General features: G+C 41.0%; 1 protein-coding gene across 3 annotated transcripts; it reads left to right on the top strand.

Moving 5' to 3' along the window:
- The first annotated feature begins 2,558 nt into the window (after positions 1-2,558).
- Positions 2,559-12,028, top strand: LOC112458265. Of its 3 annotated transcripts, XM_025021811.1 has the most exons (7): positions 2,559-3,097; positions 3,315-5,040; positions 5,294-5,320; positions 9,710-9,831; positions 9,946-10,188; positions 10,274-10,504; positions 10,975-12,028. In XM_025021811.1, the coding sequence occupies exons 2-7, from the start codon at positions 3,500-3,502 to the stop codon at positions 11,070-11,072; spliced, it is 2,262 nt and encodes a 753-aa protein (XP_024877579.1). In that variant the 5' UTR covers positions 2,559-3,097; positions 3,315-3,499; the 3' UTR covers positions 11,073-12,028. The 3 variants fall into 3 exon arrangements, with proteins under 3 accessions (XP_024877579.1, XP_024877580.1, XP_024877581.1); XM_025021813.1 differs by having other exon boundaries at positions 2,562-5,040; positions 10,274-10,500; XM_025021812.1 differs by lacking the exon at positions 5,294-5,320 and having other exon boundaries at positions 2,559-5,040.
- Positions 12,029-12,100: the final 72 nt, after the last annotated feature.

The following is a 12,100-nucleotide window of genomic DNA, read 5'->3' as shown; positions in this document are numbered from 1 at the left end:
TTGGTACGTCTAGACGCCAGATTGTCTGTCCGCATGTCCGATCCGCGACGGAGAATTCGGTGGTGACGTCAGGCAGCCGTTGCATCGCCGCCGCCACCGCGCCATTCTCTCGCACGCGAGATCAAATTGCATCGTGTGTCTCTCCTTCGCTCACCCTATAACCCTCCGACGTACATGTCGTACGCAGTTAAGCCCGCGTGTCTGCACGCCCGCGCGTGATCGCACGTGGGTACTTTATGTGCCCGACGTGTCTTCCGAGTCTGAGGGCCGGTTTCACCAACGTCGCGTAACTTTAACCTTAGCTTAACTCATCCTTTGTCTCTTTCTAAGGGGGACAGAAGCGAGAAATAACGGTGGCTTTACCGATTCACTATTCCCACTTGAGACTAGAGCTAGAAATAGCTAGTTTCACTAACGTCGGATAATTTTGACCACTGATTCGCGGTTTCTAGTTCTAGTTCCAGTTACAGAAAGTAGCCGAGAGACTAAGACTGAGACAAAGTAAAATATTGTATTTTTTTAAATTAAAATAAATGAAATAGGATTGTTAATCGATCATATCCTTCGACGAGAATAGTTCTTCGAAATATTTGTTTGAATTCTTTGACAGTTACGATTTAAGCGAACGAAAAGAAGCGATTTATAAAATAGATTTCAGTGAAGTTTATAAATGTATTTAGAAAATACATATTCGATTTGCAGACGTCACACGCACTCATTCATACGCAATTTAAATGTATAAAGTGTGCGAGATTAAGTATAAGGTATGAAAAACGTGTGTGGGTACATGTGTGTATCTGAAACACCGTTGCACTTCTTTCGACCCACGTGCTTCTACGTCAACCAGCCTGGTTTGAACAGGGGTGAATAAGTGGCTACGTCTCGGTCTCGATTCATCGATTTGTTTATAGCAACCGTTCTATATTTTTTCTCATACGTTCATCACGGTGAATAAATTTGAAGAATATGCATTAGGTTACATTTTTTAAAATATCGTATTATAGCGATAGTTTACATCAGATAAAAATAATGATGTACGTTGAATATCTAACATAATTGTCGCAACAATTTGCTTGCGACCTTTTTGGGGGGTAGGAGCGAGAACTCTACGTACGTATTCAGACTTTCCATCCTCGAATATGATAATAATTGATCTCTTCGTAAAAATAAATTACAAATTACATTATTTTTACTTTACAATATATCAAAGATAATTCTGCAGTCGATTTGAAAATATATAAATAGTTTCTTCTTCTTTCATGACAAATCTGAATTTATTGAATTTACTTACATCTTAGTCTAATTCTTTATTAAAGATTTCTGATTAAAATTTCGAGTCATTGTAGTAATTAAGGACAATTGAAGCTTGCAAATTTCCATGGAGATTTCCGCACGTGGAAGTAAATTGAATATGTCACGGCCGCCGTCTCTTTCTCTTTTTATTCTCCCTTTTTTCTTTTTTAGACTTCTGCCGTCGGCGTGCGTTGCCACGCATCGTATTTTCACGCACGCACGCGGAGGCTGCATTTATTAAAAGCGATACATTATGATTCAAAGATCATATCTTTCGATTCGTCTAGACAGCGGAGAGGGAGGCACCCTATAAAGTTGTACGTGGCTGCCCCTGAAACAACCATCCGAATACGACGTGCCTCCTTGTACATTTCTTTCGTGTAAGCCTCGTGTGCTCCCGTCGTACATCGTTATACCTGCTACTCCTTTTTTTCCGTCAGTTCCCTCGCATTTCGTCGCACGTTCCCTGAAGCCGTTCAATCAGGCGAACTCTATCTTGCTGAACAACCGAGACTTCGTGGAAACAGACAAAGAGGAGAGAGAAACTCTTTCTCTTTTCGTTGCCTTCGCGCTAATCGAAATATATGAGAGAGTGACGGTGCCCTGGCTAAAAAGAGGCCACGATTCGATCGAGTTATCGCACGGTAGGAGATCGAGATCGATTTTTTGGTAGCGAAAGCCCGGCGCGCGCGTAGAGCATCATTTGCGGTCGCGGTGAAAGAAGGAAAAAATTTGACAATATTCACCTGCGCCACAAAGCCACATCTACATTGTACATACATGTCAGTATATACAGATTTCTGAGTGCTACGTGAGTATTTGCATGATTGAGACACGAAGCCGACGATCCGCAAGACGATTTGCGAAATTTGAAATGACCGGTACAGATATCACAGATAAGTGACGGAGGAAAAGAAGATCAGGACAATCAGAAATTTGGTCAAGGAACCAATTCGATTCGGCACGATTTCTGATAATAATCAACGGGAGGCAGATTCGCGCCGAGAAAGAATATAAAAAAGTGTACGAAAAAGAAGAGGAAACGGTGGCGAAGAAGGGGCAGAAGAAGAAAGAGGTAAAACGTCGCGAGGAGAGAAAAGGCTGTTCTCCGCGGGATTTCGGTGCGCGACGAAAAGGGGTTACCCGGGTTTGAACGAGTGGAGGAGAAAGAGTGGAGCCGACGTGAGAGGCAACGGTGGTGGAGAGAAAGACAGAGAGGGAGAGAGGGGGAGAGAGAGAGAGAGAGAAAGAGAGAGAGAGATTGAGAGGGAGAAAGAAAGAGAGGGATAGAGGGGGAGGAGAGGGAAGAAAAAAGGAGTCATCGTAGTAACACACCGGCGCGTCTCCTCTCGCGGCTTCGTGGTTGTCTCGGAATTAGTGAGTAGACAGAATTATGTCTGTGAGCTGGCCAGCACGGCTCAGTTGAGACTTACTGCTCAGAGCGTGCACACGCATACTACGAATCCTTCCTACTTACGCACCTCGCGCCTTCCTCGTGCGATTAGAACTTAGTCCGCGACTGCCGGCAGACCAATCACGGTCCATTTTGCTAACGCGCCTCCGTACGAAACGGTGCCTTCCTCTTCATGTGTTGAACGTGCTACGGAGTTCTCTTTGAAGAAGCGTCAGGTAGCTAGGTGACGGAATCGCACAGAGCCACCCGCTCCGAGGAGACGGTGACGTCTTCAAGACCCACATCGCCTCGAAGAAATTTCGACGAAACTTCAGAGAACCAGAAGACACGCGATTAAGATACTTTCTTAATCACGCTTTTTGCTGTCATCTTCTTCCGTGATTCTGCGAGGTGAGCGAGATACAGATCGCAAATACAGACTAACATAGCACAATATCGAATGGTTTGTCAATGGACTTTGAGAATTTAACAGCGAGAAGATCTCGAGAAAAATTCTCTTAAAAGCACAAGCTATTATTTTCTTCCGGAAATTTGGAGATTACTTGTAAGCTGCAGCCGTCAAGCACGTTTTACGAGATTTTCAGGGCTTGATATTTATTTTTTTCAGTGAGTCATCTACTCAGGTTTAAAATTATTCTTGGAGACAAAATCGAGCATTCCAAGCTATTTTATTTCTTACAAGATTACTCAATTTTTGGAACACGAGTGCTTCAATCGTCCTTGTAACCGAATATCATTCGAGTGCATTAAAGTTCTCGGTCAATTTGAGACACATTTTTATTACCTGCGACAATGAGCATTAAATTCTGCGTGCTTTTTTTATTAATATCCATCACGGCCAATGCGCGGTCTCATCGTCATCACCATCATCATCATCATCATGAATATTATCCAGAACATAGAAAAGAAAATAGTCACGTAAATTTTGTTGAACAAAAATCCAACTTTGGAAATGAAGAAACCACAGATACTGTACAATCAGAATCATCGAAGAAAAATGAAGAATATTCCGAGGTCTTAGATAGCAAAGGATCAATTCCCTTCAGTGCTCGGAGATTAGAGAAAATGTTGGAGAAGGCAATCCTGAAGATAATCACAGGTGATCTCGGCACGGCAGAGATGCTCCTGTTGAAGAGCTTGAATTACACGCCGGAAGAAGTGCTGGCGATTCGCGAGCGAGAACTTGATAAGCGAAAGGATGAAGAATTGAGAAAAATAGAGGAATCTAATGAAAAAAAATACAACAATGAGAATCTATATAGAGACAAAGCAAAGCATTGGAATTATAATTCTATGGAATTGGAGTCATCTTCTCGCAATGACCCCGATGTAGATGTGGCGAGGAACGAAAGGAAGAAGAACCGATACAAAGGGAAAGCCTCTTACGACAAGGACTTTGACTTTGACGCTTATAATCGCCAAGCGGTAATCGATTACGAAAACTTGGCTTCCAAGCTTGAGCTGCAGCAATCGTGGTCCGAACCTGCGAATTTTGATTATGAAACCGAGTCAAGAAACTCCGAAGAGCAGAACCCGTCGCAAAACATTCATCAAGACTTCGACCGAGCCATGGAGCCCCACGTGATCTTCAAGATCCCCTACGACGATTCCGAGTTCGATTCCAGTTTCGGGTCTGATGAAAAATCGAAATTTATAGACAGAGACGCCCTTGTTTTGTCGAAAGGTTTGAAACATCGCATTCCTTTGTCCTTGAGACACACGACTGCGAGGAATGTTGCAAACTCCTTTCACGCTTCGTCATTGTCTACTTCTTCTTCTTCTTCTTCTTCTTCGTCTGCTTCTTCTGCGGCTACTGGGCACACTCCACTTCCCATAGTATACCAGCTGAGGAATTTTGAAGACGTCAGGTCAGATCACCCGAAGAATCAACTTTCCTTCAGCACGACAGAGTTTCCGGAACCTATTACCACGAGCGCTATTATTACAAATGTTACATCAAATGCGACTTCCAACATAACAGATTTTGCCGATTCAGCGAACGACGATAAATTGTCTGTCAAAGATGCAGATAATACGACGAACAGAAAAATCAGCGAGTACGAGGGGCTAGAATGGGTTGGAGACGACGTTTATAGGGTGATACCGGCTTTTGCGGATTCATTGGGTTACGACAACACTGATGAGACATCAGACGACGAGGAGCAAAATCTTGATATCTTTCCAGAGGGAAACGAAAACGATACTGTGGAATACCAGAATGATGCTTTAGATCCGACAAAGCTTTTCACAGCCAATGCCAATGGCTCCATTGAGAACGCATCACAGACCAATCTGACTCTCTATCAACAACTAGCGCGCGCTCATCGTTTGGGGTAAGTTGAAATAAAAGAATACTTTTGCATATAGTATGGGAAAAGGTGAAAGTGGCTTAACATTACTCTCAATGATGAATATCTCGGTAGAAAAGCATCTATATGTCACCCTGATTTCGTTTTATTTAAACTTACATTTCTCCTCGCACTGAATCATAATTGAATCATAATTTTATTAAATATTGTTTATCACCTGCTCCGCTTAGCAAACGCATATCTAGTATTTACAATATGTGCTTCTTGTATCTTTTAGAGAAAACGTAACTTCAAGCTTCGCCAGGTAAGCCTCTCTGGAGGCCTTTATTATTCGGTAAGGCATTCGGTGTGCCGTGACTTTTTTTGACCATTTTATTTTTAAGTGCACTTTTAACAATCGCTTAGCTTGCGCATTACTTCTATTTTTGTGTTTTGCATGAATTGCATGAAACGTATTATATCGCGAATGCTCTTATAGCGAGACTGATGTGGAGTTGTAATTGCATAATTTTCCAGATATTTTGCTTTCTCTCTCTCTTTCTCTTCCTCGCGAATACATATTTTGCGAACAATATGATATATCAACAAATACTAATTTACGTAATTTTTTTCCACATGTATATAAATTTTTACTATGTATTCCGAAAGATTGATAAAATATCAAGAAGAGATTGCAAAAGTCTTGTATTATGTGTTATTGGTAAAGTTTAAAAGCTTCGCAATAATATCTCTTTAATCCCCTTTAGAGTTCTTCGTTACATATAACGCCACGGATATTTTTACATTGCAGCAAACATATCATAGTATTACTTTTTTGCAATTTTTTAATCTTGAGCAAGATTATGATTTGACGTATGCGCGATAAATAAATTTTCCAGAAGTTGACGTAAACTCGTTGTTGCATGATGCCGAGTAATCACGAGTTTTTCAAGTGGCGTATTCATTTTACGTGCGTAGTATGCGCAAGCATCTTGGAAATTAGAGGATTCGATGCGTAATACACAAGAGGCAAATCCGCCGACGTCGGTCGACGACGGTCGGCATCGGCGTTCTCAGCGAAACGTTGCCCTCGTCACGTAAAAATATCTCGATGAACCGATAAAAGTATCGCGTCGAGGAGAGCAAAGAAAAGCTCAGTGGAGCAGGGAAATTCCGCGTTTGTGATCCTCGCACGTCAATAAATAATTTCTTGTTATGTATTCTATCGTATCATCAGGGCACAAAATATGTATAAAGAAAATGTTCATCTTAATTTCAATCTCTGAAGAGATTTAATCTCTATAAATACCTGTGGGTGTTACAGCATCGTAAAATCGAATTGATGAATGTGTCGATGATTAATGCGTCAATTAAATATAATATATATTACGGTTTTCGTATAGGGAAAATAAAATTGTTTCTCATAAAGAGATAGGTTTGAAGGCGCAATAAAGTTTGCGCGAGGGACAGGTTTAGGATAGTGTTCTCAGCCAGGAAGGATACGCAGTGGAAATTCCGCTGCGGTCTCTAGCTGTGTTTTTAAATCGCCCTCTCCCGTTTCCCCACGACTGCTCGCAGCCCCACTCGTGCGGGTGTGCGCGGGCGTTTCTTTTATTTTATTAAGTCTAGACGCGTAAATGCATTCGTGCCGGCACTGGCGTAGCCCGTCTCGAGAGTCCTCCGAGCGCGTGCTGTTGCCGGTTGCCGTTGCATTCGTGCATCGCTCGCACGGTCGTGCGCGCGGTTGCAGCGAGGATCCGCCAGCTATTATCCTCGAAGCTTTCACATAGCGTCTTCATTTCTAATTCATCCACTTTATTTCAATTTATTCTGCAAGTTTGCAACTCTCCTAAAGGAGAGTAAATTAATCTCGACTGCGAAATTTCAATAGACGTCAAAGTCTATCTTCAATTTATTCAACCTGCATGCAATTTTTTAAATAGCGGTCTTTTTAGTTTTAATTATTTCATATAAGTGATCGATAATTCGGCGCGATAAAAATGTCGAGAGTGCTCGATTCAAACGGTGATAGAGATAGAGAGAGGGAGAAAGGATGTCACGTCTGGACGGAAGGAACTCTTTCGCGGCGGGACACAATAGGAGAGAGAAGCGAGAAGCGCGTGACGAATGTCGCTCGCACAATTTGAGTCCGAGACATCCGATACATCGAGTTGAGCACCCCCGTAATCGCCGGGTGTCTAGTCGGGCTGCAGTTAGAACTCTCTTACGAGGTTACGTAACACATTTCAATTTAATGCGTTGACCTTGTCTATGCGTCTCTCTTCCTATGTCGACGGAGACGGAGCAACGGTGCGCGCGACGGAGAGAGAGGAGGAAGTTTTCGCCGGTGATCCCCTCGGTCCTCCATTCTCTTCTCTCTACCTCTCACCCTGCATTCCGCCGCCGCCGTCGCACCGCCAGACGGTGCAATGTGCATTTTTACGGACGGCCCAATCAGGCCGCCGCGCCGGTTACGCATCGTCGGCCTATCGCGTCGCGAGAAACCGTTCTTTGCTATTCTTCCTCACCGTTTTCTTTTTTTCCCCTCTCTCTAATCGTATTTTTTTTTCTTTTTTCTTTTAAGCTGTAATTAATGTCCCAGATCAAGACATTCAAATTTTCATCAAAGCTCTCCTTCTTTCTCTCTCTCTCTCTTTCCTTTTCTCTTTCTCTTTCTCCTTTTTCCTCATTTTCCTTATCTAATCTTCAAATAGAGCCAAATACGCCGACACGGCGATTCCCGGCTATGCTCCATTGAATTTCATTATCGCGACACCCGGCCCACGAGGCGCGCGAGGAGAATCCACCGTGCACCGGCGCGCCGCGCCGCGCCGGTTCTCATGATGCAACGGCCTCCAGACTCTCCAGGTCCTTCCCTTTCCCAGACGGCGGACAGACGTGGCACGTACGCAACGAGTCGGCGCGAAACGCGTGACTTGGCCGCAGCTAGATTAACGAACATGCCTAGAATCGAACGCGAGGGCTCGGCTGCAGCCACTGCCACAGCCGAGCCGAGATTTCGGAGAAGAGCGCCGTAACTTCTCTGCTATCTCACAAGAAAAACAGGGTCTATTTTCTAGATAACCCCATAAGACTAGGATAAATAACAGATTTTGCCTTTTAGTTATCATTTTTGAGTTCTTCAAAGGCGGCATTCGAATCTTTATGAAAGCTCATTTATCTTTTCCTTTTAGAGATAGGGAGAAGTAAAGACAGATCTGTAAAATTTCAAAAATTATAAAGAAAAGTTTTATATTTGTTTTCTCTCCTGTTGTTTGAGTTTGTTAGATTCGCTTTCTTTAGCTTTTTTTTTTACTTTCTTCCACTACTTTTTCTCTCTTACTTTCTACGCATCTTCTTCTTTTCTTCTCTTTTCTGTTATTCCGGGAAATACAGTTTCCTGGTATTCAAATAACCAATGAGGTCGTTGACGTGGAAGCTGCACTGAAACCTCCCGAGTAAGCGTCTCGGACACCTTGTCGATGACGTAGAGAAATGACGCTCATTCTTCTTCTCCTTTCGCCCCATTCGTCGTTCTTTTTTTCTATTCCATCAGTCGTTGCTTAATGACTCAAAAATTTATTATGCAATCCTGCGGCGTCTCGGCTGATCGTCCAACGTCGCGCCGTCATCTTTCGAAACACGACATCAGTCTGCTTGTGATGAAAGTCTCGGAGGGCGTGAGGACCTGGCGCGCAAATAAACAAGTTTTTGTCCCAGCATCGACGAAAATCATAAGATCGCAATTTCATTATATTGTAAACACGAAATCTAAAAACTACAATAGCATCGAATAGAGGCGACGGATGAGACGGGTCACATCGTTATATACGTCGCGTCAGGAAAAAGAGTGAAATTCTAGTCACGCGAACGCGAACAACCGACGTTCAGTGCCGAAGAAAAAGTCTCTGTAGGCCGAGGCAGGGCGATGCAAATGAGTCTGGTCGAGACGTCTTGGGAATGAACTTAAGATTCGAGATGCGGCCTTAAGAAATTAAAGTTCCGCTGAGACCAGACGGAAAGTCGAGGTGATTGGGGTGCCGGTGTATCCGCCGACTGTCTAGCCGCTGTCTGCAACGTGTAATAAATGCCTTCGAGCCATACCGTGCCTCTGTAGGTCACTGACCATCGTCCATTGGCCCGTGTCGGCACCCGGAAGAGTCCGCCGGGAACCTGGAGGTGAAAATTCTCCAGCCGGCAAACGCGCCACCGCACTAGGTTCATGAAGTAAAACGATATTTTCTAGATTGCGAAATCTAGATCTTCTAAGATTCTATAAACTCAGAATTCTTAGGAAACTCCAAAAAATATGTCCAAAAACATTTCGATAATATTTAGAACATTTTTAGAGCGTCTTTTAAATGTCTCTGCATGTTTAAATGTTTTTAAATATTTGGGTCTTGGGTTTATCCAAGTTGAGCAAATTATTTTGTCTCTCTCAAAAAATAGCTTGACACTCAATTTATATTTTATCGCTTTATGCAGGAGAACAATCTTCTGAAATTTTTAAATATTTTGGCTTAAACGCTTACATTTCTTTTTTTAAAAGCAATATCTCGTGCAAGATTAACACTATTCTAATAATACGCTGAAGCTTTGAAATTGGTGTGCTATCATATCATTGCTCATTAAATGTTCAAAGGCTTGGCACGATATCGTACCATTTCATTTAGGCATTTCGCGTAGCTTAATAAACTTTGATCCGTCTGTGCAGTCTGAGCCAAAAGGTGATCGACAATATTAAGATACAAATTCTCATGGTTACTGGGAGATGGAACCTTAGCACCGACACCAATCAGGTTCAACGCGAGAAACTTACCATGTTTCCGCCTGCTTGTAAGTAATTTAAAAATTCGTTTATTTCTGTGATGTTATTAAAAGAAAGAAGATACAGTGATAGAGTCTTTGAGGATATTGTTTATTAAACGAAATGCGCAATTCGTTATATAGGTCAGATACCTCGAAACGCAGATCCTGAGGCATGGATGGATCCATTTTCGATGAACATGTACTTTCAATTGAATTTTACTGCCCGCGATTACATTGTCGCTGCGAGATTGCGAATTTCTAAGTTACCGCAAGAAAATGTCACGACTTCCGACTTCCGACTTTCGAACCCTTTCGACGAGGATGAGGATGAGAAGATCAGGATATCCGTTTACTACTATACCAAAGCGCTGAGGAAGCATCGATGTGAGTATTTTATCGTTCATCAGGATTGACTTACTGATACGCGGCGTGAATATTCCGAGACTTTTGAGAACTGCAATTTCTGTAGCAAAGAAACGGCTAATGGATTCCATCGTGACGTCTCTGACGGGCAATGATACTCCCCTGGCGCTGGATGTCAGGCATGGCCTGAGAGCCTGGCGACCGTCTCCGCGAAATCAACATGGTAACAATCACGGTTTGGTGATTGAAATAGAGGACCAGGACGGTCGGCCGCTAAAACCGGCTCAATACATCCAACAACCGACCTGTGGAGACCACGATTTGGATAAGAAGGCATGTGAGTGTGTGATCTAACAATACTAACTCCCGTTTGAGATTTGGATTGAGCCTTGGCTCTCACATTTTTGTGTGAGACTAAATAACGCGTGTAGTAACACTTGAAACAAAACTGTATTAATAATATAATGTGTTTTGCACGGAAATTGAAATTCAAAGTATTTATGCACAGCTTAAATTAATCATCGATATCGATTTGAATCAGTAAATGGAAATTTTTTAATTATTTGAAATGTATTTTGAGTAGACACATCTGCTGAAAATATATTTAAATTGTTTATGACTTAATAATTTAATTAATAATTATTAGTGTCCTAGTAATTTAATGAAGGAAAATGGAATATAAGTTGTTAAAGAGCAAAAATTCATATTTTTTTATAAATTATGGATATGTGCATGTTTTTCAATTAATCCATTTTTAGACTGCGATAATTTTGGATTGCCTTAAAATTTTCTTTTCTTTCTCTACAGCCGAGCGCACACCTGCACTTTTCGTCCGAGCCTGTCCTCGTTATATTCGTATCGTAAATGACAAAAAAGTCATGTATATAAATTGTAGTAGGCATTGATGGCAAGATTTACCTGACCACAAAGCAAAAGAATTTATTGCGAAATAAGAAAAATTGACTTAAAATATTGTTATTATCTTTATTTAGAAATATTTGTCATTAACACGTAAAGAAACGTGCACTTTTATTGTATAAACTCAGAGTCGTATAGAGAATCTATCTACCCAGAAGTACGATATAAGAATGAATCCTAAGTACTGGATTTTAAATTTTAGGAATTAAGAAATTCCATATCAAATCTAATGATTGAAGAATAGACTAATAAATATATAGGTAAATGCAGAGATAAAATTACCAAGTGAAATGTCTGTTTTAAACAGCTTTGCTTTTATAGCAAATGCAATTTTTCAATGATTGCTTATCTTTTCCGAAATTTATTCGAAATTTATTCGAAAAAAAAAGGTTCGGCTTTAAATACACAATAATAATCTAATTGTAAAAAATTGATATGGTTTTCTAAGAGTTCTTTATATAGACTGTTTACTATTAACTTAAAGAAGAATTATTTAAATACAGTATAAGATATATAGATATATACAGTAAGATATATAAAGTAAACTATCTCGTTTAAGCATCGTATTATAATGTATATATAATTAAATGTAAAATAGCGTATCGATGACTTATGCATTCGCCAACGTGTCAACATGCTCATGACTGATATAGCCAAATGTAAAAATTTAGGTTCATATATCTATTTATATTAAATATAGTTAGATTGATTAAGAGATCTTTTCTCCGAATCTTTAGTTAGACGAATTCGCGGAGAGTTTCTCTGCGAAAACGTTGCAGATTTCTAAGAAAGTCTTTCTTGTCTTTGAAATTGCAACGACTTCTTATGATACTTACAACGTATGTGACAAAAGAAGCGTAATGTTTAATGCCTTCTGCGGTGTATATAATGTATATTTCCATGTCATGTTGCAGATAAATAAATTCATTTGTAGGAAGACATACATATATGTATATAACACATTTACTCTACCCAAAGGTGACGACAAATGATAAATCTTTCCCCTCTTTTTATA

This window comes from Temnothorax curvispinosus, unplaced genomic scaffold, assembly GCF_003070985.1.
Source record: "Temnothorax curvispinosus isolate PA1 unplaced genomic scaffold, ASM307098v1 QBEX01008784.1, whole genome shotgun sequence".
Taxonomy (NCBI): Eukaryota; Metazoa; Arthropoda; class Insecta; order Hymenoptera; family Formicidae; genus Temnothorax; species Temnothorax curvispinosus.
This window is presented reverse-complemented; position numbering and strand designations above follow the sequence as displayed.

What these genes read in the sequence shown, in the direction of transcription:
- LOC112458265 (XM_025021811.1), top strand. Translation starts at nt 3,500, where the DNA reads ATGAGCATTAAATTCTGCGTGCTTTTTTTATTAATATCCATCACGGCC. An exon ending in GCGCGCGCTCATCGTTTGGG is followed by an intron (nt 5,041 to 5,293) that starts GTAAGTTGAAAT and finishes TGTATCTTTTAG; the next exon opens with AGAAAACGTAACTTCAAGCT. An exon ending in TACCATGTTTCCGCCTGCTT is followed by an intron (nt 9,832 to 9,945) that starts GTAAGTAATTTA and finishes TTCGTTATATAG; the next exon opens with GTCAGATACCTCGAAACGCA.